Source organism: Hoplias malabaricus, chromosome 1 (assembly GCF_029633855.1).
Source record: "Hoplias malabaricus isolate fHopMal1 chromosome 1, fHopMal1.hap1, whole genome shotgun sequence".
NCBI classification, from domain to species: domain Eukaryota; kingdom Metazoa; phylum Chordata; class Actinopteri; order Characiformes; family Erythrinidae; genus Hoplias; species Hoplias malabaricus.
The window spans coordinates 49846403-49873990 of NC_089800.1; the positions used below are offsets into that span (position 1 = coordinate 49846403).

General features: G+C 39.3%; 1 protein-coding gene across 1 annotated transcript in view; it reads right to left on the reverse strand.

The window, feature by feature from the left end:
* Nucleotides 1–242: 242 nt before the first annotated feature.
* Nucleotides 243–27588, reverse strand: part of gbe1b (glucan (1,4-alpha-), branching enzyme 1b) — a 128669-nt gene continuing 101323 nt past the window's right edge. Inside the window, exons 15-16 of the mRNA XM_066665916.1 lie at nt 17636–17753; nt 243–2849 (exon numbers count right to left, since the gene is read on the reverse strand). Coding sequence (XP_066522013.1) covers nt 2787–2849; nt 17636–17753 — 181 coding nt within the window. The 3' untranslated portion in view covers nt 243–2786. The remainder of the gene's footprint in view (nt 2850–17635; nt 17754–27588) is intronic.

Below are 27588 nucleotides of genomic sequence, written 5' to 3' on the forward strand. Positions count from 1 at the left end.
AGCAGGTGACATTAGGTATTGATATTTGCAGTGGGAGTTTGTTTTCGATGATTTTCCACAGCAATTCAAAGGCCTAATGTAATATATCTAATGATGGAGGACACCTTTTTATAATCCATGCTACTGTCCAATTTATGCACTGTAAGCTCTCAGCAGACACCAGATACAAAATAAATGAGGCTCACAGTGATGTTCAAAATACATATACATAAATAATAAATGACAACACACATAGACACGTCTAAAAAAGGCTCTTTATCCGAGACAAATCTGGTGTCAGTGTCCACAGAGTACTGCACAAACTCAGATACCACCCTTCATTTATTTCCAGTCAAAGAACAGAAATGAAAAGGGAATACAACAAAGAAGACGAATTTTCAAATCACGGTGGACTGGCAGTCCCAGAGTACACTGAACATGTGTGGGATTGCTAGGACGGAGATGCTGGTGAAGGTGAAGATAGCTGCAACACATTTTTAATCAACAAATTTGAACAGAAAACACACAGACAACTTATCTCTCTATTAACTTCTGTATACACAGACATGAAGAGGCAAATCATTGCTATCTAAGCATCTATTGTTTTTTTCCCCCCTTTTTGTCCTGTGAGCAAATTAGGCTTGTTCAGACCACAAAGAAGAGAGCGAGAGGTGCATCTCTCCGTTATGGAGGGCAGAAGAAAGTCTGACTGTTTATTCAGAAGAAATAGGATTGGGATAATAACCCTAATGTATTTATACACAGACTTATTCTGTGTTCTCTGTAGAGGATTCAAAAGCAGGTCAACGTTATCTTCAAGCAGCTACTCCACATTAATGAGGAAACAGTGTTGTTGATGAGAGGAAAGCGTTGGGTAGTCCATAACAGACTAATAGTATAACGGGACAGTGCACTGCCCATTTATCACTTATAGTACTATATAGGCTCATTAAAAATGAAGCAACAGAATGGACTGACGTTACAAAGAAGGAAGACTGCAACACTTTGTCGCACCTCATTTACGAGGCTCAGTGTGGAAGCATTACCAGAGTTTTACAGTTTTTCACGATTTCTTAACATTCAGTTTTTTTCTAGCACTTTGCTACATGTGTTTGTTGGGCAAAAGAAACAACAGGAAGTTGGAAGACATCTAAATATTCTCAGTATTATAAAATTTGGGAACCGTTCTGTAGGTTTTTTACTTATCTGAAGTCATTTCTTCCCAGGGAATTTCATCCCAATGCACAGGTAGAAGGAGGACAGTTATCGTAATAATGTGTACCACCCAATAAAAATCTCTTACTACTTAGAGCCAGTCTTGTGGAGAATGTTCAGCCTGCTAAATGTGATCGAGCGAGTAAGTTACAAGTCTGTTCCAACTGGTGCTAAATATAGAGAAATACAAATATATGGGCAGAATGATCTTATTTTTATAACAATCTTAAAATATTGTCGTAGCGGGCAATGGATTGTAAAATGAATAAAAAATAAATATGTACTGTTAAAAATAGCATGATACATATTGTGTGTTATAAAATACGCTCTGATGTCTGTTGTATCACACACCACTGGAACACTGTCTATATTTTAGATGCTTTCATTTACTGAAGTACAATTTACAGTATAAACCTGGACTCACTCTGACACTAACCCTAGAACCAACTGAGGTGTCTCTGCATAAACTGAAAAACTGAAAACTGATACACAATGCAACTAAAGTAAAATGCAGTGATCACAGTGGATCACAGTCATTGCACTGATGGTTATTCACACAGTGACAATACATGGAAAATCAGCATTTGCTCAAAATATTACCATTCCTCCTAAATGACACTAAGGATATTAGAAGCAGATATAGTTACTAAGCCAGTTAGTCACTACACAGTGGTTATAATCTGTATAATATATGAATTTATCTAAATCTTCACCTCAGTGCTTTAAGGTCTGATTTTCATCAAACTGCTCATGAAGCGAAACAAAAACGCAAAGAAGCTGATTTAACAGTCAGCAGACAAATACAAATTAAACAAGGTGTTAAATAGTGTGCCTTTTAACAATTACATATTACCCAAATTAAATAATCAAATGCAATTTTCTGATGGAGGTCCAATATAATTAATTACCATAAATAATAAACTTTGTTCATGATATAATTTACAGCATTTATTAAGCTCAGTTTGATAGGAATATTTGTGCCGTTTGATAGACATTTGTATCCAGTGTGACTTACATTTCGGTTGTTATGTTACAGCAGGTGAATGTTGTATTAGGTGTTTTGCTCAAGGACTACCTTTATTGTAGCTTGTTGTGTTTTTCCGGCTAAGGAAACAAACCCTAGTCTTTTGCGTAGAATTATTACACACTACATCACACCAACCGCACAACATCACTGCAAATAAATCACTATGATGACATTTTTAGGTGACAGTGGTATAGAGTCATTTCACTAGTTCTAAAATTAAGGCAATCTTACTTAGGCATGGTTGTCTTTATACACAGTTTAGAAACATGATGGACTTGGCAACCTCTGAAAAAGGTTACGAACTAGCATTTGATGTTATATAAATGTGATCACCTAATAACTGATGCCTAACACGGTTGTTATCCCTCCCCTTAAACATGGCACTTTGGAATGTGCATTCATGTTCGAAATGACCCTGATTACATGTGGAGATCTTGGACAGCTCATCTCAGGGCAAGGTGCAGAGAGAATGTGGAGGTGGACGGCGAACAGGTCTTCGGTAGAGGCCGGAGGAGAGGCAGATGTGCGCAGAGTATCAATCTCTCCCTGAATCAATGATGGTGTTTCAGTAGCAGTAATCGATTTCCTCGTTGGCCAGAACAACAGCTGTTCTGCAGGGAATGTAAACCTGAGGAGGAGAGAGGTGGGGAGAGAAAGAAAGAAGGAGGGTTAGGTGAGGAAGGGGAAGATGGAGTAAGAGTCAGAGATCCACTTCTGAGAATAGAAACTACTCCACGAGCAAAATGCTACAATTTAAAACGTGTGTTCACTGACTAAAGACGACGGTGGTACAAATGTGAGATTTGTTTATATACAGCAAACAGGCAAGAAGAGCGTACAGAGACTGAGTTTCCTGTTTATTCCTTTACTTGCAATCTAATACACCGCCCATGCTCCTGTAATTAGTTTTTTTTTGGAAACACTATACTGGTTCATTTAAGCATATACTACCTGGAGAATGACTGAATTCATTTGGAATGACTTAGTCTTGACTCTGAACATGTTAAAACTATTCCCTGAATACTTCCCAGAAAAACTGAAAGCATCTTTTTTAAGTCGAATTGAAAGACACACTAATTACTAAAATGCTGACTTTCACAGTTGTGCAGGTTCACTTTCCACTTAATGACGCTAGCCCATCTGTTGCTGCAGTTTATCAGTCCCTCGTTCCTCACTGTGTCAGAGAGAGAGACCACCACAGGACGGTGCTACATGTTGGTGTCACTGCTGTGCTGAGAACAAGCCACCACCCAAATAAGGGCTCTGCTCAGTGACAAACTCAGGTAGTGAGGTAGGTATCCCTGATTAAACAGCCAACGAGTGAAGGTGCCTAAAAACCTGGCAACCCAGAGTACGTATTAGTAGTAGAATATCCAAAGAATAATTTTTTTCTGTTGGTCCTGATATCAATTATTCCAAGAGTTTGGAAAACTGCCTGCTGTTGGTAAGTCTCACCAGGTTTACTTGACCTGTTATCAGTTTGGGGTTTTCCATCAAATTGGCTGCTCTTTCTGAGCTACAGCATGAGGCAAAATTGAGTGAAAACCCCCTCATAGCTACTGTTAAGAGTTTAATATCAACCTGTCTTTCTCCTTCGTGTGGCCTTGTATGCTGTATAATGTTTTCGCAGGTCCTGTTCTATTTCCAGCTGTGCCATTGCAGTGGTCTGAATATGAGTGTGCCGACATGTAAAATTGCTGTTCTCTTTGTAAGAGCTTTGCAATTTCAGTTGTTCTGACAACCTGTGAATGTTTTCAATCATTTCCCATTGAATTTAAACAATTTTCACCCTGCTTTGATAGAAGGCAGTTACCGTGCTGTAGGTTTCTCCACTTTCAATGACTCACTGTCAGACTTTCTTTCTGAACTACTGGCCACCTGCGTAGGAGAACTTTGTATGTCTGATACTTCCCAGATACACTGTACAGTATTGGAGAGTGGATATATATTCAGGTATATTCATATACCTTTTATATTCATTTTCATATAATATTACATCTCTGTTAATTAACAAATGACTTTACGTAACATATTTGCTGATACACTTGACCTATTTTTCAACACTTCAATTCCGTTAGACTGGCCCCTTGGTGGGACCCTTCACCTTTTCTTTTACAAATTATTCCTTGATTAAATACTGACCCCCCCCCCCCCCCCCCCAAAAAAAAAAAACTTTAGTGGTTAAGAATCTTGGGTTCTTAAGTGGTCATCTTTCTGAAAGGTTTGATTGCCAGAGAGTGCTTGTGTGAAATACAGTGGATATTATTATGGGATTATTCTTAATGTATCTTAGTTTTTTTTCCCTTTAGTTTGACAGTTAACTGCAAAGAACAATCACAACAGTTAAATAATGTGCTTAGTTTGTTAGATTACTGATACAGAAAACCTGCTCATTCTCAGAATGCATTTGTAAAAGCTCCAATACAAACAATAAGGTCAACCGTTTTCTGCACAGCTTAGTCAAACAGCATCGCAGGTAAGTCGACAAAATAGATTAAAGGAACACTAGACAGTGTTTTCACCTCAAAATCACTGGGAAGCTCCACTGTTCTGTGAAAGAGCCTCTGTTGTTGGTGTTCTGGACTCAGCACTACAGAAGTGGCAATATGTAAATTTGAGGAAGAGGGGGGTCACCACCCCATTGCCCCATTGATTTCAGGACAGTGCTTTAAAAGTTAATTAAACCCTGCAACACTAGAGGGAGCCCAGGAGCAAACAAATCTAACTTAGTCTGGTAATAAAGCTAGTTTAAATTGGGTTTCAATAAAAGCATGAATATACTTCTTCTAAATGTTTGGATGAATGTTGTTTCCCTCATTTGAGTTCTTCCACAAGTTGGTACAGAACCCTACGCTTGAGGGAATGATGGCTTTCTCACACACCTCTGATCACAGAGGAATGGGCATGGCTTCGTACATGTTCATGTAGATTTATATCAGTGGTGAAGAAAAGTTTATGCAAGTGTTAGTATCCTTATGAATGGTGACCCACAGTGAAGTGTTACTAAAAATCTAAGTAGAAAGTTGCAGAATATTGATTTTTAGCAGTATACGTACTCTCTAACTTTTGACAGACAGTGTCTGTGTAATATACTGCTACGCTGCTGTGGAAATGAGGGATTTTTTCCATCTAGAGCAGTGTGAGCTGTCTCCAAACTCTGCGCTGCATATGACACAAGTAAGTCTGGAAGTTGAGTCCCCACAGTAGCACTGCAGCAGAAAAGCCTCAGCTGCATGAGTCACTCGGGGACTGGCAACCTGTAATTCTGCTTTAATGCTATTTCGAGAGAGGGCCTTGTGCAGCACATCTGAACTGAATCAGTTAGCATGCTAAACAATGGAGCCGCTGGAGTGGAGTTAACCCCTCGAGGACGAGCCGCAACGTTGTGCATCGGCTCCACCCAGCTCCGCCCACCCACGAGCTTTCCCTCCTTTACAGCTCTACGCCAGTTAGCACTGCCAAACTGCAGAGTTGACTCCATAGGGGCGAGAGAGGCATGTTCCAGCACCTTGCTCTCTCTCCCTCGGCAAAAGCCTGAGAGTTCCCCCACACTCCTCCAAGTGTGTTCACCACACACACACACACACACACACACACACACACAAAACAGTGACTAATTAAAGACATTCAGCAGGGACAGGGTAGAGCAGAGAGAGAGAGAGAGAGAGAGAAATGTGAAAACAATGTCTAGAGACTACATGAGACAGAGAGCGAACCAAATGGAGGCAGAGAGATACAAATGTTTAGGGAAAGACTAAAAAAGGAGGAAAGAAAAAGAAAGACAAGAGAAGAGATTGTGTGTGTGTGTGTGTGTGTGTGAGTGAGAGAGAGAGAGAGAGAGAGAGAGAAAGAGAAAAAGAGAAAATGAATCACTGCACCTGGTGAGACAAAAGCTACCACTGTGCTGCTGTGTGTCAACAGTGTTTATTTTCCAGTGTGGAACAAAACAATGGTGACAAATAGCAAATTAATCTGCACACAAAAAAGAAACATGGACCCCTAATGTTATTACAGCACAGTGCTGTACACATACTGATGAGTGTTTCAGATATTATTTAAATCTAAACTTCATCATAAGACCGGGGAGCTAAGGAACAGATTTTTTAAACAATGGAGAGAACTCCAAACATTGAAAAGCACAAACCGAGATGAGGCTATTGCTTTTTGTCTGCTCTGTAGGTGGTTATATTGACTTATTTTTGTTGTTTCGGATCACTTAAGGTGGAAATGTCTCCAGACTCAAGAGATGCTAACTGTATTACCAACAGCGCTACAAAACTAATCAGCTTGAGTTACAAATGAGTTTTTGCAGTAATTCAAACAGTGAATAAACAATTACAGGCAAGTTAAACTTCAGACACGTACAAAAAAAACATCGTTATTTTCCATCAAAATAAGAATTCCACCTTAAAAGATGCTGAGCTTCTGAATGTAAATAAATCAGTGAGAACAGTGTTTCCCTACAATCGTAGATGTTCCCTTTAATGAGGATGATATAGCTCCCTGCATTGTCAACAAGCATGTATGCTATTTGAACAAAAGTACAGGGGGACACCACCTAATCACGGAATCTATGTGTTTTTTTTTCTGTTCCAGTGTATGGTGTCACATCAATGTAAAAAGTAGACGGGGGGAAAAAAAAACACCAGGTGGAAAATGTAAACCTCTATGTGTTATGGCAATTATCTAAGCACCACCAGGAAGGAAGAGCGATGCTCAAAAGGATCCTTAGGCCCAAGAAGAAATCAGAGGAATAAAGACACAGAATTCTCTCCAATCTCTGATTTATTAGAACATTTGATGCAGTGTATATAGGACCTCGGTCACGTACACCCAACTGTTATGTGGCCCTTCTGCATGTACAACAAGTGTCATGAGTACCGTTTGGTTGTTATTACATCATGTCTCATTGCACAAACCCAGCCACTCCTAAACTGGCATCTTATGCTATGCATGTATCTGTTATCTCTGTTTTTCTCTTGTCAGCAAAATGATTGCAGATGGTTAGGTCAAGTTTCTTACTCAGGATGCTCTTCATCTTTATTAGACTTCTCTAATTTATCTATAGACCTTACTTCTCTAATCTAAACCCAGAAGTGCGATGTTCAGCACTTTCTCTCCTCCAACAGTTTCTCCTGGGTCATGCCCTGGGTCATGTCCTGAGGACACAATGTAATAAGTCCTTTAAGGTCACAAGCACAACATGTTCTACATGTCTATTAACCTTATTAGTAATATTTAATCAAGACTATTTAGTACAATTGTTACGAAATATATTGGCTTATCATTATCATCAATACTCATTGGTGTGTTAAGGTGCATTTTCCCATCACACTATGTTTAAATATTTCGTGTGTGTAATTATCCCTCTCGCAAGTGCAAATGTGAAACTTAAGCACAGGGATAGAACTTGTGTGCACATTGATCAAAATCCCCCCCCCCCCATTCTCAAACAGTTTCTACCCTCTCGATTTTAAATTTTTCCTCACACGCCATGCTCTTTTCCCTCGGGCTCTTTCTGCACTCAAGTAGATTTTCCATGCTCAGGTTTTGAGAGTGGGTTTCTCAGTGATTTGAGAGTGAGTTTCTCAGGGTCATTTGTCAGTGAATGCTATTGGCTGATGTCTCCTAGCCTTCTACAGAAAAAGAAACATGGATAATGTGTACTGTGGTCATTTAAGTTTTGTTTTGAAATGGGGAAATTGAAAATAAGAGACCACTCAGTGTCCAAAAAAAAAGGTTTGGCATAGGCACCTTAGTTTCAGTGAAGGTATGACTTATTGCTTCAACATACCAGGTCATTTTGGACAGTTGTATGATTCCACCTTTGTGGGTAACATTACATGAAGTTATTTTACTGTTCCAGCATTACTGTGCCCCAGTGCACAAAGCAAGGTCCATAAAAGCATGGTTCAGTAAGTTTAGATCTTCCCTTGCCTGCACAAAGCCTAGATCTCAAGCTCATCAAAAACGTTTGGGATGAAGATATTGAGATTTTGAGCCAGGACCTCTCTTCCAATGAATGCATGGACAAAACCTCCCACAGGCACACTCATAAATCTTGTAGAAATCCTTCCCATGTGGCCACTCCATATCAATGCCGATGGATTTAGAACAGGATGTCATAAAATCTGTAGAGTAATGTGTAGGTTTCCCAGTGTTTTTTATCTACAGTCATGTGGCAAAAGTTAGGACACCCCATGAAAACCTTTGTCTGTTTCAACATTTTTAAACATATGAGCTTCATCTGAACAGTATTGAGAGATGGAGCTTATATAACTAAACAAATACAACTGAAGAAATTACTTATAAACACAAGTTGTAAAATTGAATTAACAAAATTGCACATTTCTTGTGAGGAAAAAGTTAGGACACCCCTACATTTATTACAGTATAAAATGTCTATATTTAGAATCAGATGCACCACATCAACTGCAAATGATTAGACCATCGTTAAAGAGGACGTTGGAGGAGGCTCTTATTTAAACCTCAGACATTAGTTTGATTTGCCTTTGGTTGCTGAAGTGAGTGCTATCACCATGCTGAGATCTAAAGGGATCTCTGAGGCCTTCATAAAGTAGGTTATAGATGTATATGGGAATGGATGTAAAAAGATTTCAAAGCAATTGTAAATTATTTTCCAGACAGTAGAATGGCTGATTTTTAAGTGGAGAACATTTAAACCACCTTCCAACAAGGTCAGGTTAGGCCATCCTAACAAGTTCAGTCCAAGAGCAGACCGCAAGATGCATAAAGAAGTCTCCAACAATCCTAAAATGTCATCATGGGACTTACAAGTGGCTCTTGCCACAGTTGATGTCAAGGTACATGCATCTACCATCAGGAAACGATTGCACAAACCCTTGCTGTTAAAAAGACATTAGGGCAAGACTAAGGTTTGCCAGAAAGCACAGAGCAGGACTTCTGGAACAATGTGCTTTGGGCAGATGAATCCAAAGCTGAATTATTTGGGCACAGTAACAGAAGATGACCAGCACAGCACAGCATTTGAGCACAAGAACCCCATACCAACTGTGACGCACGGAGGTGAAAATGTCATGGTTTGGGGCTGCTTTGCTGCAGAGGGTCCTGGCAACTCTCCATCATAGAATCTACTATGAATTCTTCACTGTATCAGAGGGTGGTTGAGAAAAATGAGAGCCTCTCTTTCCAAAAATGAAGACCATGAGCCAAAACATTCCAGTAAATTCACAAGGAATGGCTCAAAAGTAAGAAACAGAGAGTTCTTGAACGGTCAAATCAGAGTCTGGGCCTTAATCCTACTGAGATGCTGTGGGGTGATCTGTGCATTCAAGAAACCCCTCAAACATCACCCAGCTGAAAGAATTCTGCATGGAGGAATGGGGAAAACCACCTCCCAGTCGATGTCGGAAACTGGTAGATGGTTACAGGAAACATCTAATTGAGGTTATTTCATCCAAAGTGGGAAATCCCAGCTATTAGGGCATAGGGTGTCCTAACTTTTTTTTCCTCACAAGAAATGTACATTTTTGTTCATTACATGTTACAACTTTGTTTATATATAATTTCTTCAGTTTTATTTGTTTAGTTTTATAAACTCCATCTCTCAGTAAAGTTCAAACGAAGCTCAAAGGTTTATATGTTTAAATATGTTCAAAAAGACAAAGATTATCATGGAGTGTCCTAACTTTTTCACATGACTGGAGATTGTAGATGTTTATGTAATGCAGCTTAGTCCAGCTTCCACATGCATGTTATTACTGAGAAAACAAGAACCAGTGCATATATGGTATTTCCCTCCATTTGGCCAATTGTTGAAAATCCATGTCAGTATTTTCAAAATCTAATGTATTCAAGGTGAGAAAGAATAGAGAAATTGGTAATGGCCAGAGTTGTATAGTCAGTGGGTCATGTCAAGAGCTGAATCTTTATTTGTAAGACAAATCAAGCCTGGTAAGAGCTGGTATGTAGAGGCAGGGGTAGTGCATCATGCTTGAAGGCTTTGCTGGGTTTTGGGGTTTATTTTGCTGCCTAATTATTCAACACCCACAAAACAGCTGTGATGTGTTACTTGTAGTTGAGCATAAGAAAGCTTCTTTACTGTCTCATTCTTAGCACATTAGAGGGATTTGAAAACTCTTTGAAAGCCACAGAACTAGCACCACATTGCATAAACAAATAAAAAACATGAAGAGCGACTGGGAAAAGAGGAGGACGACGAATGAGTAGGTAAAGAGGAGGAGGTGGTGGTGTGGGGGTGTGGTTCACATCTCATGGCATCTTCTGAACTCTTTGGTTCTTCCCGCGGAAAATCTCTGACTCAAGGTTTGCAAGGTGCAGATGCTGAGTTGTATAGACTGAGCTCAGACAGATGGAACAGAGCACAGACCCGAAACCACAGACAACAAACTGACAGAAACTGGCACAGCGTTGGCACTGATACATGGATCTCGACTCAACCCCTGACCATTCGTCCATTTCTTCCTCTCCCTTTTCATTTGACTTGAGCTGAAACTGCTTGACTCTGGCTTCATGGCTGCCTCCCAACAGAATCAACTCATGAGCTCTCTCAATCTTTTACCTTCTCTCTTGATAAAAGAAGCATTCGTAACTACTGAAGTATGTTAATGCACTATTTTATTTTTTTATTAAAAAAATGTTTCTGGTTCTCTATCGGAAAACAATGGATTTCTACGGGATATCTATTGGTCCATTGCTCCTGAAATATTCACACAATGTGAATGGAAGCTGACATTATCAAATGGAGTGCATTATTTAATCATTCAGGTGATTTTTTTTAAAGGGATTTATGAAAGATATAGTATCATACAAGGCGTATGTCATTATATAATTCCATTAAATCCTCAGAACCTGGACCTGTTGATGCACCAAAGTAGTCACCACAAGATAAACAGTGCCTAGAGCTTTCCATTATAGATGAAAATTAAGCTCCACTCATGCTTCAGACCCTAAAAAAATATCTGCAGATGTTTCTGTTAACCTTCTGTTGTAAGAAGTCAACTCAGCACTCTTAGTCTGAAAATATATGGAGCTGTCCAGAAGTCGTATTTGTCTACATCACAGAGACTAGACATTATACATGTTGGGAAAGATTGTGCAGACTAAAATATGTTACTAGGATTACTTGGTTAATGAGAAAGAGAAAACACAACCAACTTCTAAGACTTACATTTTGCGGTGAAAATGAACAGCAGATTTCTTTGATTAACTTGGAAACTGATGTAAAGGCACAGAATGGACAGAGTTACTATTGAATTTATATATGCCAAGTATATATTTTTTTGTTCTCAAAATGTTCAACTTCTACATCCCAGAATGAAATAAATGAAGTGTACAGTAATCCCTCGCTACTTTGCGGTTCATCTTTCGCGGATTCACTACTTCGCGGGTTTTATCAAGAGGGCTTATGGGCGCTATATCGCGGATATAGGCCTGTAGGTGACAAATATATCATTTACAAGTATTTCTTACGAACAGTACATGTATTGTTCATGTCCACATCAGAGTGAAAGTTACTTACGCTAAATCACAGCTTAGGAATTACTCTGTTAAAGAAACTGGTAGGATATCACATGCAGTTCCAGCTGAAAAACATTATAGAATGACTGTTTAATGCAAAGTGTTAAAGGGTTGTTAACAGTAACAGGGAGGGTTTTAAAAGTCCAAATACTTGTTAAACACATAAAAAAAATACCTTTCCTGTACTTCGCGTTAATTAATTTTTCGTGGGTGGTCTTGGAACGCATCCCCCGCGAAAAACGAGGGATCACTGTATTCTTCGATTTTGCACAGAACTCATTCGGACAAAAACTACTGAGGTTTCCATAAACGGAAAAAAAGCACACAGTCACCACACACAGAACATTGCAGTTCATGTTGACAGTGACCTGTTTTTTCCTCACCACACCATGGCCTGAACTAACCGAAACAATTAGCACATGGTAAAATGGCCTGCGCTTGCAGTTTTATTAACATGATCAATGGCCAGCGCTTGACAAATTACTCTTCCAATTATTGGTAAACAAAGTACTTGTGTAAGTTAAGGCTTAAGTGAGATTAAGGACCTTTGCACAAACTTGAGCCACAGAGTGTAAAAAGATTCTTCAAACAAATCTTGGCTATTTAAACAAAACAATAAAAAACAAAACAGTATAATTAGCCAAAGAGCAGACCTACAATTTACAGATCTATGAGCCATAAGTAATAAACAGAATCAGGAAATGCTTGCAGAACGTTGAAACAGTCGTATGAGATGGTATGGGGGAGGGGTAGTAAAGGAGGAGAGGAAGGAGAAGGGAGAAAGACTGAGAAAGAATTAGAGAGATGTGGGAACACACTCTTTTCCTGTGGGTCTAGCTGCTTCATTACGCCATGATTAAAGTGAGAGCTGGGAGATGTTTATAGGTACAGACTGGAGGAGAATATAAGGAGCTATTTGCACTTGGGTTCAAAGCACAACCAGCACAACCACTACTGAGCATGAGGAGGTGCTTAACCATGTGATTAATATTGAAATATCATACACAAATACATACATACGTTTAAACAATCACTTTGTAGCGGTAATTTGCAATGTTTTTGTTTGTAGTTGGGGTTTTGTGGGGGGAGGGGACTGGGCAGTCTCCAGTAATTGATTCATTTGCATCTTTCTAATTAAAACCCCATCAATCTGACTGGCTCATGCATTTCATTTTGTGTTTGGTACAATGCATGTGTTCACTCGGAGGAGACTGGAATAACCGAGTGTTCTGTTATTCCAATAAGGTGAAATGAAAATGTGAGAGAGCTCTGAATACTTCGTTCAGCCGTATTCCGTCAGTTTGAGTGTGAAACGCACCAACCCGCACAAACGCCTACAGACAGCAAATAAGAGTTTATTGTCACTCACTGAGGAGAGGTTGGGGGTAGCTGATGGACCCATTAAACAAGAAAGGAAAAAATGAGGGGAAAAAAAAGAGTAAGACAGAAAAATCTACACCGACTTTGAAGCTGTGGCCCTTAAATAAATCATGGAGAAAAACTGCATGGTTATAAAAGGGACCCCTTTTTTTTGTCAGTACCTGCCAACAGACACAGCGATTAATTTCCATCACACCGAGGCACACTAGCGACATGTTGAGGTGAGGCACGGAGTCTGACAGGAATCTAGAAGAAAGCCTCGCTCTGAACCATCTCTGTCCTGCCCGGCTCCTGCAGAGCTCCTCGTGGGATTGATATTAGCCAGACTTGTTAAACTACACTTTGCATTTAGCTGGAAACAGGGCGGCTGTGAGATTGTGATGTTTGAATTAATAAAAAGTTGGGAAGAAAGAAAAAAGAGAATATATAATTTGGTGTGTGTGTGTGTGTGTGTGTGTGTGTGCGAAGGGGGGGGGTTGGGGGTTAACTGATGAAAGCTGTCTTATTACAGTTGAGAATTGAGGCCGAGATAAAAGAAGGCCCACGGTCTGAGAGAAATGAGTCTTGGCCTAATGTGCCTCACGTGAGCGCAAGACAGTGAGAGCCCGGTCAAACATTAATCCAGACCATTCTCGCCGAATTAATTTTGCGCTTGGAAACATCTGACTTTCTTCAGCATGAAATAAACAGACAATTAAGGTGTTTTTACCTTCGTAAGGTCATGAAAGATGTGTTTTGAACATAGTGTTTTAACCATACCACTGAAAATGTAGCAGCATATTACACTCATCACACTCTCTGCAAACACTAACTGTGGCACTTTTTTTGGAATTAATTCATTTAGTATTGTTCTTTCAGTGGAACTGAAACATCCTGGGAGTGCAAAACACTCTGGTACATTAGTGGCAAGGGCACTTGAAGGTGTGTTATATCTGGCCTACACAGTGGATCAATACATATTGACCATCCCAGGGTCTGGTGGCACTATCAGTTTCAAGTATAAATACTATTACTATGACCACCCTGAATACAAGTAGAGAGATGGTTTGTTTTTTCCACAATAATGTAAAATATTGTTCTGCTCACAATTAGACTTTCTTAAAATATGCTCACAAGTTCCATACAGTGATCCCTCAGGAAAAGTGAAAATCTGTCAAGTAGAGACGCTATATTTATTTTAATATTTATATATTATTTTAGCAGTTGTACACTATTTTAAGCTATAAAACTACACACACACCACAGTCCGATGCTAACATGAAATAGAGCTGAGTGCGAACGACCAGGATACAGAGCAGCATTCTCCGGTTGGTCGCTTTCCATCAGTCAACCAATCATGTGTTGTTTACAATCCCATGTCGGCAAGTAGCACTTCAAGCGATCGCTGCGTAACTCCTACATTTTGTTTGTATTCATCCGGTGAGTAAATACGCATATTAATTATATACATTAATTACATTACATTAATATTTATTGAAAACCCACGAAACAGCGAGTCTGCGAAAAGTGAACCGTGAAGTAGCTAGGGACCACTGTATATTAGGTTCAGCTTAACATTGTTTTATAAATTTTTGTGGGTAGGAGGCAGCTCCAATTACTTAGCAACCCCTTAGCATGATGCTAGACAAAGCATCTCTTAGCTAAAATAAAGTAACTGAACAGTTCGCATTCTCCTCTAAGCATGATAAGATGTCCAGTGGCGTGTTCGCAGCAGAAGTCTAAGATGCGTTTGCTGGCTTTGATAGTTTCAGAATTAGGCTTCACTCTTTCCGCTTTGTACATTAGCAACTCTGCGATTCAGGGTGTTGTAGCCAATGGGCAGATCTGGTGTGTTTCTGTGTACATACAACTGTGTGTACTTTGTATTTAAAAGGAGTAAAATAATAGTTTTTTTTATTTATTAAATCAATGTAGAGACTTTTTCACATTTTCATTTTTCAAAGGATGCTTTACAAAAAAGTAACAAAAAGCATAAGAACTGAGGAATGACTTGATATTCTGTATTCTATTTTATTTCAAATATATTGGAGTACAATTCAAATAAAATAAAAATATTTTCCAACTACTTACGAACAGAATTGTACATTAGCTTGGAGGTTTGCTCCTATTATGTGTCAAAGACCTTGAGATCATCTTGCTGGAAACCCAGAGGTCTTCTTCACAGTCTACTTTGTTCACTGTAACGTTTTAGAAGTTAAATAGCATGAAAACAACCCACTTCATAAATAATGCAGCTTTTTGGAGATGCCTGAGAGTAGCTCACATATCACTTGTTCCTACTACATAAATATCTGATAACAAATGATGAGTTCAGCTTTAGATACTTGAGCCTAAAGGGTGTTCTGTTCACTGACTTATAAATGTACAGTGTGCTGCAACTCTGCACCACAGAGCGTCTTGTATGTTCTGTGCTTTTAACCCTATTTATTTGTTATTTGCACTGCTCTGAATTTTGTTTATTAGGAAAGGTGCTTCGTGGGAGACACGATATCACAAACAAGCTGTACATCACCTTGAGAAATATCACACAGGAAGCTGATGGCAAAGGAAACCCCTGAAGAAGTAAACCACAAACGTGCTGTCAATCACAGCATCAGTAAATCCTGCATGTCATTCCCAGCATGCACTGGGAATTCCTTTGGTTATTATACAACAGAACTCAAACAGGCAAACATACGTCAGTTATGCTCTTCTCCTCTCCTCCACAGAAGCATTTACTCTACTGCTTATGAACAGAAAAGTGCAGTAAACGGCTGGGCCCTTTTAAAGTGTCAGTAGTGTGGAAGAGTTTGTTCGCATTTTTTTTAATTTATGGTACCATCTAGTGCTTTTGCAGGCCCCAAGGTTAAAAGAAGGGAAGAGAACAGAGGACAAAAAAAGAAAGGAGGAGGCCATGCTAACAGATAGAGACAGAGGGGCTGTGCGTCAAACGCCACAGACTGGAAATGAGGGGTTTAAATTTCACGCTATGCACTTAATTTCAATCAGGCCCCTGGAAATAAAATACACAATGTAAAAAAAAAGGCTTGAGTCCCAAGTTGAGATGGGAGAGAGAGAGAGAGAGGGAGACACTCTCTGTGAGACTCCTTTATCTGATAGAGGAATATGAATCAGATTAGCTGAGCTATGACTTTCCCCTGCCATTGTTAGACTTGATTCCCATATATTACTATATTACCGCTGTGATAAAGGCTTTATTACAGACAAGGACTTCAATTAAGATTCTTAAAGGGGTCGCGTTTGCATAAAATTTTATTTCCTGCCTTTATCATGGTCTTTTCAGTTGATGTTGGTAACGTTTTACTGCATAATGTAGAGCCAATTTGCATATACAACAAGTTAGCAAACAGGATCACTGTTATGCTCTAAAGCACATAATTCTCTATTCATGCCAACCCAGAAATCTCAGTGTCCTCAAATAGGCACAATTAATATAATTGCTTAGGCAAGCCTGGTCCAGGAATTGATTAATAATATTAGACTCATAACTCAGTAGACAAAGCTAGCATGCTAAGCAGCTAAGCAGGGAACTTGGCAAACAATTTAATATGTTTAAATATTATGAAGGAGCCATTAGAATACTCACTGGAAATTCACACAGCTACATAAAAGGCAGCTGATGAAATGATGCCAAGTGATTCGACCAGTGTATTTCTACAATTTAGACCCATATCCAGCTACTGGGTTCTCTTAAAACATTAGCAAGTGGCACTGAGATAAAACAGGCTAAACATTCACTGAAGCTTTTATATTACGACATAATGTTGTGATTTTGCTTTACTTGCATCAAATGTTCCTTAATGTGATTAAGTGTTCATTAAAATCTGGCTTTGTTGTTCATCAGGCTGACTCCTCTTTTTAATGTTAGCTAAGTCCAGAAAGGAGAAAATGGTAGAAATAGGTCTCTAAACATTACTTTGTCACATTATCACAAGTGTGACACCAATAAAAGCCTTATGAAACTCCCAGTGTTGTTCTGCTTTACTGCAATGTTAGCTCATCTGTAAAGGTCTCCATAACTCCTCTCTTATACACATCCTTCCAGTTTCATTTATAGTTACCAGACATTAACTCCCAACTGTGGGATGTCTCATCGCTTAATTAACAATGGCCTAGAGTAATGTCACCATGTAATTTTTTATATTATTTCTATTTTTATTTATTTTATATCCAGCTCTGAGGAACACTCTGATTATCATTAGCTGGAAGGCAGAAAACCTACGGTCAACATGGTTAAGCCTTGAAACAACAATTTATTAACTTCTATAATATATCACTTACAAGACATAGATTAAAATAATCCCAACTGCAGTTCTCTTTTTTCCTGAAGAGAACTTTTACATTTTATTATTTGATGTGAAAAAATGATTTCAAATCTTGATTAAAAAAAATCATGTTTCCTACCAGCAGTCACAATAAACAGTGCTGTACATAATGATACACATTACACTGGGTGATGCAGTGGCTGATATCAGACCTAGTATGTCTTTTTAGATATTACAGAAGATGTACCTGCACTGAGTTGGGCCGGCCATTAAACGGGATGGCCTCGGTGAAGAATTCTGTACCATGGTCCAGTCTTCCATGACCTCCATACAGGGTCTCATCAGAATCCAGCTTGATTTTGTATCTGTAGCAGAGCTTGGTTAAGGATCTCAGGAGGGAGGAGTTAGAGTGAAGAACAAAGTGATGCATTACAGTGAATAAACTGTATTTCTTTTTTTTTTTTTTTTAAGATTATTAGTAGATGCATTATTACAAGCTAAGTAAACCATAAAGTCAGTGTATGTCTGTGGTCTATATCGGCACAGCTACAATGTAAAATAAAATCTTATCCAACTCACAACACTAACATTCTCAAGCAAAAGATGGACACACATCTAAGCATTTCTTCTGAAATTAAGAGAAATAATTTGTAGTTTGATCACGTTTTAAGCAGCCTCTTCTTAAACGAGATACCTCTAAAGAAGATGTTGGTTGATTTCTGTGAAAAGCTGATGGCATTCCCCCACAAGAGCATTAGTGTGTTCAGGTACAGATTTTGAACGGTTCGTTTTGGATCATAAATGTTAATCTAGTTCACCCCTAAGGTACTTCATGGTACTTCACTAGAGAATGAACTTCCACTGCTTCACAATCTAGTGCTGAGGTGGGCTTTATACCCGTAGAGTCAATGCTTATGATTCAGCCTTGTGACCTTATGCTCATGTGCAGCTGCTCTAGAGTATCCCATTCAATATCCAGCTTTTCTAAATAAAATAATAGCTAAAGCTGTGTGCACAGCTGAACATCTGTGTCCACTAATCAGGAGGAGTGTTTATGAACGTTTGGACATGAACAACAACTTCTCATTTCTGAGGATCTGCGTTGAAACTTCCTAGATGTGTTAATTTTCAACTCTCAGGAGACGTAATAATTCTCTTTAAAATGCAGCAGCGCTGTATGGCACATCAGCGGCTGTGATTGTGTGGGGCTCCTGGGATGGACGCGCACACATACAAACACTGCTGCTAAAACCAATGAGACACCACACAGCCAATTCCAGGCCGAATTATTTATCCATTTCAATATTTTAATAATGTATTCCATCAAAAAGTGTTTCAAACAACACCAAACACACGCACACAATCTGTCTGTGCTACACTGAGTAAATTAAATATTAAAAAAAGTAATTGCCCAAACTCCTGACCGGAATAAAAAAAGCATATCTTAGGCATGGGAAAAAAATAAGACTGTAACAGAATAAAGCTGACAAGCTGCAGAGGAAACAGGAAATCAGTCTCATTGGGAAATCTCTTGATGTTCTGGCAAACTTTCTCCAGCATTGTACTCAGAACTGAAAGAATCTCATACTTTTTTTTTCGTGTCAAAGCTGGCAGTGCTAGACGAGCTGTCTTAGGTTCAAAGCTGTGCAGAGATAATGCTGAATAAAGCTGACATGATAGATCTTAAATTATGAATCATCGGCCTAATTATTATGAAGAATAGTGGATATGCTTGAAAACATGATGCAGCGGTTCTGGTCTAATCTACCACCAGCTGCCTGCTCAGAGTTTAACGGGATCTGTTGTTATCAATGTTGGAATCATGTAGGATATTTGTGCTTTAAATCAGACATTATTTTGTGTATTATTTCAGCTGAAGTCCACTGATGAATTTAATGATTCTATGTATGAAAACATTCATTCATTCATTGTCTGTAACTGTTCATCCAGTTGAGGGTCGCTGTGGGTCCGGATCCTACCCACTGGGCACGAGGCAGGAATGTGCCAGTCCTTCCCAGTGTGATACACACTCATACATTCACTCACACATACGGACACCTACCAACATGTGTTTTTGGACTGTGGGAGGAAACCGGAGCACCTGGAGGAAACTCACACGGACACTGGGAGAAGACACTACACTCCTCACAGACAGTGACCCAGAGGAAACCCACGCAGACACAGGGAGAACACACCACATTCCTCACAGACAGTCACCCGGAGGAAACCCACATAGACACAGGGAGAACACACCACACTCCTCACAGACAGTGACCCAGAGGAAACCCACATAGACACAGGGAGAACACACCACACTCCTCACAGACAGTCACCCGGAGGAAACCCACGCAGACACAGGGAGAACACACCTCACTCCTCACAGACAGTCACCCGGAGGAAACCCATGCAGACACAGGGAGAACACACCACACACCTCACAGACAGTCACCTGGAGGAAACCCACACAGACACAGGGAGAACACACCACACTCCTCACAGACAGTCACCCGGAGCGGGACTCGAACCCACAACCTACAGGACCCTGGAGCTGTGTGACTGCGACACCACCTGCTGCACCATCCCGCCTTGAACATATACTTATTAGCATTAAAACACATTAACAAAATGAGGTTAGACCCTGAACTGGATAATGGTTACAGACAATGAATGAATATATATATTTATTTTCTGGCCAAAGAAAAAACAAATATCTTCAAAGTAGAAGCAATACAATATAATGTACTTCTTAAATTTCAATTGAAATCTATTTAAAATGATTTAATTCCAAGTGAGTTTATTTTTTTAATATTAAATAATGAAGTAAACAAAAAATTAACAAAAATGTAAATAGTCATAGTTTTAATGATTAACATTCTGTTATTTTTACATCATATTTGCCATTGTTTTTACAGAATTATTTTTTACAGTATACTTATTGTAAATGCAAAGAAAAACATACAGTGCTGTGCAGACGTTTTAGGCCCCAGAGATTATGAGATTCAAAAGCTATTTATCTGAACAGTAAATGTTTATTTGCTAAAAACAAACAAACAAACAAACAACAAATAACACCCAACATTAGAATAAAACCAAATCACATTATTCTACTGTGATACTCTATGTGAGAATGTGTTGGTTTATCTTTTACCAAATCTATCCTCGTGGGAGAGTCTTCCTTGCATTATCTGAAGTGATCATACATTACCTAGTTCTAACGGTTAATAATGATTTTAAATAGCGCATGCTGTTGGTTTAACAAATTCATGCAATCAATGAGAATCTGAAAAAAACATTGTTCTAATATTTCTATTTAAAACCTAATATTTCTTATTTGTTTAATATTATCTTTTTTTGTAAAGTTGATTATATACAACTTTATACAAGCACCACACTCACTGAGAAGGCATTAGTTTCAATATATATCATTATCTTAGGTTTAAAACGTACTATGAACTGAAAAGATATGTTGGAGATGAACATTTTGTCCAGAAGCTATAATATGATCTTTCTTGTGACTAGATCAGCTGGATTTGTGTGTGTCATGAATAGACAATTCTACCCTAGTGAAAAAGGAGAACGTCTGAGCTTTGATGCGTCTCTCTGTCTCTCCCCTGTTTACCTCGCCTCTCAGAGATTTAAATAGTTGTGTATTGTAACAAACACGCAGACAGGCATCTAATTGGCTGCTTGAATAATCACCTCCTCTCCCCACGGGCAAGCAACAGGGGTCTCAGTGTGATCCTCAAACTCCCTCCTCTCTCCCACTCTGCCCCCAAGCCTGAGAGTGCTCGCCTTTTACAGCCTGCTTGTCGGCTTTGATAGCCATGATTAAAAGCGAAGTGTTGCTCTGTGCATTGTTTCAGTGAGGGAGGACAAGAGAAAAAAGAAAAGAAAAGAAAAAAAAATATGCCGCCTCTCCCTACCCTCCATCCATTCCCATCAAGCTCCTGTTTGCAGTGAATTCTCTTCTTGACAGAGCAAACATCTTTTGTTTGGATATTTTAGGCATATTATCAGAGAGAAAAAGATAGTGAGAGTGAGACAAAGAGAGAGAGACAGGCAGACAGAAACTACCATGGTGCAACAGGTAGAGGAGTTTGGTGTGTTCTCTCTGTGTCCACGTGGGTTTCCTCCCGCGGTCCAAAAACACACGTTGGTAGGTTGATTGGCAACTCAAAAGTGTCGGTAGGTGGGACCATGTCAGTGAGTGTGACCCTGCGAAGGGCTGGCGCCTCAGCCTTGCTCCCAGTGATTCTGGGTAGGCTCCGGACCCACCGAGACCCTCAACTCCATAAACGCTTATAGACAATGAATGAATGGAAGATAGGGTACTTCATTTGATTTGTTTACACAAATATCATCAAAAATAATATGTCACACCGCATGCTCCAGGATTTCTCTTACAGTGTACAGTGCTGCCAGAGCTCAGTCTCATATTTTAAAAGTCAACATATTTAATTTTATATTCTTCTTCTTATCATCATCATCATGCCATCAACAAGGGTGGTTGCTATGGCAACTGCTATGGTATTTCAGGTGGTCTCTAGGTTTCTGCCAATTGTTTGCTGTTGTACACCATGTTGTTTGGTTGTTTCTAGTCTGGTATCTGTATCATTGTGAGATAAGGGTGCACCAAATTTACACCCCATTCATTCCCATAGGAGGAGAAGGAAAAAAAAAAACACATATTCAATAGGTTGCTATCTGGAAGCTGTAAATGATGATGTAGATAGATTGTAATTATATATAACTCTTAACTGAGAGAAATGTTAACAGAATGTCCAGCAAAAATGAAATAATAAAGGAGAGAAATGAGAAAAAGAAGGATATAAACCATATAACTGTACAGCTGCTTAGCAATGTGCAATCATCCTAATAAATTATATTATTATTTTAGTTTAACCCTATAATCCGATAATGTAATATTTAATGCAATATGTAGGATGTTCATTTATCAGTTAAAATGTTACTGTTTTATGCATTAAGTCACTGCAGTACACTACTGGGAAATGTGCTGCTGTATCTTGGCTGTCAGATCCAAACCTAGTGGCTCTGGTTTAGATCTTCTCAATTCTTTCAGGTAGCTGATAAACAGGTCATTTCATACTCAGTGATGATCATATATATACCCTTACATTATGTAACATGAAAAGTAAAGTCTTTTATCCTTCACCTGAAAGGTTTTGTGGAGACAGTGATGTTAAGCCATGATATAAGTGCTGGAGGTGTCACCCACATAAAAAGCCTTAAAGGTTAAGGGGTTAATTCATTCGACCTCTGCACAGGGCTTGCTTTGTGTTGTCTATATCCTTCAAGTTTAGCGTTGAGGTTTTCATTCACATTAGGATATTAAGGGTTTTGAGTGAAATGCTTCTTAATAACAAATTATTCTGCGCCCCCGTGCTCTTATCTATTACTCTTGCTCTTGTCTTTCTCTCTGGCTGTCATGACATTCAGAGCTTCCCATGAATTTTTCAGCCTTTCTTTAGCGTGTTAGAGAATTTGGTGCTGAACTTCCTGCTCGCGGCTTTAAAAATCCCTTATTATGCGTCCCTCATCCTTAAATCCCTCAGAGACGCAGGCCTCAGGTCCCTCTGACCGCAGAGGATCACGGAGCCGCCAGGACCTCGACTCAAATCATTTCTGTAGAGTGTTCCACTGCACAGTTAAGAAGAGCTTTTACTGAGTGTGCCCTGGAAGGATGGAATCTATTTTGAACTTTCTGTCATGTGCCGAGGGATTTGTGTGTGTTAATATTACTGGTATAATAACACTTTCAGTCAACACACATTAACTCACACTCAGCCTATTTGACATAATGTGGTACAACCAGATGCCATCAAAACTTCATGAGGAACGGAGCTATTAAAACATTAGACATTAACAGACATGTTTACTGTAGCTCATCACTGTTAAGGCTATATAGAATCTACTGTACTTAAGCCTTTCACAACAACTGAAAAAACCCTCAAACATCTATAAATGCTTATTTCAAAAAGGGCCAGCTGTTGGGAAAGCTGCTTTCTTCAATGTCACCCTAGAAACTGATACAAAAACAGACTGATTTAAAGGTGCAGTTCACGACTGTAAACAAACAACACTTTTTTTCTAAAATTCTGAAGATGTTTCTTCATCATTCGCTAGCCCTAAAATCTGTTTGTGTGCTGGAAACCAGTCTAATGTGTTTAGGAAGCTCTAGTGTCTGTAAATGAATGAAAAAAGCAAACTGGCTCTGTCCTGTATGTTAGGCTATCTCTCACACTCTCTCTCTTTCGGCTCATGGCAGAGACATCTGGAGTTTTTTAGGCAATGGAGAGAACTCCAAAACTTCAAAAGCACAAACTGAAATGAGGATATTGCGCTGTCTGCTCCATTTCCCTCAAACACACAGTTCCACAGTTTCCCCATAATCATAAACATGCCTTTCTGTTATATTTACAGCAGCCTGCAAAACTTTGGGCACTTTTTTTAAAGTGGGATATAGTGATCACAGCCTCTGTTGCTAAGCAATTTAAACTGTATTTTTAAATATTAAACAAAATGTTTATACCCTACAGAGCCACTACTTTAGCTGAAATAACAGCTTTAACTGTTTGTGTAGCAAGCTAAAATGTTTCAATGCTTGATATATTCTTCTTGCACTTTTTCCACTCTAGTTTATAGAAGGCCACTAGTTCTGAGGTATTCAGGGGTCATTTTGCATGAACAGTTTATTTAAGGTCTATCCCAACTGTTTTAAGGATGTTTATTTTGGATGACTGTGAGGGGTCATTCCAAAAACCTCAGCTTTTTGGTTTTCTTATTATATATATATATTGTGACCGAGGGCCGTCTCACCGATCCAGCTGCTCCAAGCCACGCCAGCCACGGGCCTCTAACACCAGCTGTTTTGGACAGCAAACGGCCGCGTGGTCCCGGGGGCTTGGCGAGAAACTACCTGCGCCTGGTGGCTGATAAGGAGCCCAGCTGCTCCTACTTCCGGAGGTTGAAGCAGCGGGAAACCTCAGGCACGAGGAGGGAGAGAGAAGGGCCAGCTACTGACCGACACTTCTGATTGACTTGTGCGGATCTGTGTGATAGCTCCTATCGTCTTCTTTTCCTCTTCTTTGGAGCAGACTGACCTGACGCTGGCGTGCACCGGGCCATATATATAATGCTACACACTATATATGCTACACACATTAGCTACACACCTGTAGCTAATGAAGGACTCAATGGTTTCTCAGTACCAAGAACAAAAAGAATGTGCTTCCCCTCATAAGAGCAAATTTGTGATGCCGCAGTGAATGATGGGGTTTTTCAGGTCATTCTCATAAGCAAGTCAAGTCACCTCATTATTTTGGCCATGACTTGTTTTCCACTAAACTTCGGTAGCGGAAGATGATATTAATCAAGAACAAGAGAACGTAAGAACACACAAAAGCACGCACTGAGAAATGGCCACTGACTCCTCCTTTATAAACCCCTTTCTCTGAGTCTAGGGTCGTGAAGCGTCTGTGTAAAACTCCTTTGTGTGAGGCAGACTTCTGCACCTTGTTGTTTTGCTTATTCTTCTTTCCTGAAAGTTTGCTGTCGTTTGGATTTTGTTCATGGATTTACCGGCTTTGTGTCTGACTGCCTGTGTTTTGAAGGTAGTCTTTTTATTCTTCTTAGATATGCCAAGTACACAAACCACATCTGAGAGCATTTTGGCCACAAAGGTGGATAATATCTTTCTCTCATTTTTAAAAGAGAGTCAAAAAGTACCAGCCTTAGCTTCCTCCGACTGATAAAAGCATTAGTGATGACTGTTAAGAGCATTTGATTTTGCAGCTAAAGAGCAGAGAGACAGACGTGAGGAGGAAAAACGCTGGCTTACCAAACATCAGTTTTGCTCTCTGTGGATTCATCCAGACATGCCCCCCCCCCCCACCCCTCCTCCCCATGAACCCCCACCAAAAGAAAAAAACATTACCACACACATAAAAAAGGAAAACAACAGTGTTGACACACAGAGAAAGAGAGAATGTGTAGGTGTGTGTGTGTGTGTGTGTGTGTGTCAGAGAGAGAGCAAGAGAAAGATTGAGTGGAGTGGAGAAAGAGGGAGAATGTAAAAGAGACTGAGTGAAATGGGAGAGAGAACCTTGAGACATATGAGTCTACAAAAAGGAAACATCTTGCACTGATGAATATCACCCATTCCCATTAGCTCAGCTGTGTCACTATGTCTTCCAGGACCAGAACACCTGCAACGGTGCCTATGCCAAAGTAACAAGTGTGTGTTCAGCTGGAATACACACGCAAAAAACAAGATTCCAAATGTTTCATTCAGTGTTCACTGGTGAATGCATCTGTGCTACAGCAGTGGTGTTCCAGGACAGAATTGGCAGTTCAGGGCTTTTTAGCAATTATGGTTTTGTTAGCAAGTACAGATGCATGGCTCTGGAGCCAGACAGGCCAAGCACAGCCACCTGTGAAACACTGTAATCAATGGCAGCTTACCGGAGAAAGGGAAGACCTCGGGAATAGAGTCTATTTGTTCTGGGGAGCTGGGGCAAAGCCATGGAAGAGACTGCAAGCACAGCCATTCTGAAACACTGAAGAATCAAATAAATTAAAAAAAGGTTTCTCTTGATAGTAATAACATGGTGCCGTGTGAGGTGTACTGTTTTGGAACGGGCTACACATCATGCAAACATAAGCTAAGCCTAAAATGGTATTACACTAAGCTTTAAAAGGAGCAATCTGTAATATGTTTACTGTACTTAGTCATAAATGTCCAGAATGTGAGAGCACAGATTAAGGAAACAGATTAAGTTAAAGCACTGGCATCCCTGAGAGCAGTGCTGGAGCCAGTATATTCTCTTTGAGCAGTGCCCATTCCGGAACGGGGCTCTATTGGAGTATTTGGCCTGAGATCCCGCCTTCAGTCCAATTACATTACAATCCAACCCCACTGGGTTGCCAGATACACATAATAATTTACATAGATAAAATATAAACATAGAACCCTGAAACCATGAAGGGCCAAAGCCCAGATATAATGTTAGAATTTAATGCCCTAAAAGCCTCAGTGCTCTTCTAAAAATCTTCATGTCCAGAGACGGAGAAAAACAAGGGGAAACCCTGGCCATGTGTTTGAAAAATGAGGCACTTTATAAACAGCAAAACTACAAGACAGATCCAGAGTTGGCAAATTTTCTAACAGCAAGTCATTTTCAAAAAAACATAAAACAAAATCATAGATGTAGAGATGTCTACGTATAGATTAACGAAGTAAACTAAATAGTTTGTGTGTTATTCATCAATTAAGTGTGGGATAGCAAGTATTGAAATGTTTTTTGTTTGTTTGTTTTATACGAAGAAGTTGAATAACAACATGATTGAAAAGTGTAAGTACCATAGTTTGTTTGTTTTTTTTAAAAAAAATGAGTTTCTCCATGGCGTGTGTGTTTTAAACAAATTAAGGAGTAAGAGTTGTGTTTGAAAACCTTGCCTATTTAAGGCGGAATGGACAAGTGAAGCTGGCAAATAACACCAGTATAAGCGTTTCACTTAGTGATATGATGTACACTTGGTTGTATGTTTCAAAGCGAGTTTTGTTTAAAAAAACATAGTGTTATCCATAGCTTCACATCTATTAAAGATGGAACTGAGTATTCAAGTAAGAAGTCTGAACAGGAAAATTGTGAATAAAATGATCTGAAATTGGTAAGATAAAACCAGCCTCACCTATTCTAAACATTGAATGTGGATTTAGACAGTAAAGGCTTGTAAATGGAGGAAAAATGCCATTGGCTCTTTAAATTTTTGTCTTTCAAAAGTAGGTAAATGTTTATTCACATGATGTACAATTGGTTTGTGTGTCTTAAACGGACACATCGAATTACGGTTGCCTCAAAAAAGTTTCTATAGTGCTATTTTCAGCTTTTTGAAATGGTGTATTCAAGTATGAAGCTGTTGAATAATGCCAATAAAACAAACAGACATATTTAAGGTGGAACTAAATGTTTAAATATAAAAATTGTGGATAAGAAGCAAACATCTGCCTCCTAACATGACATACGTCAGATAACACCAGCCTTGCCTAGTAAAAAAAATATTGTAAATGCAGGGAAAAATGGCGGCTTAACCAAAACCCCTGGATGAACTCAATGGTTCACCTACTTCTAAAGACATGAAATGCTGCTTTCAGATCTGCTGATGTTGAGGCCTACAGCT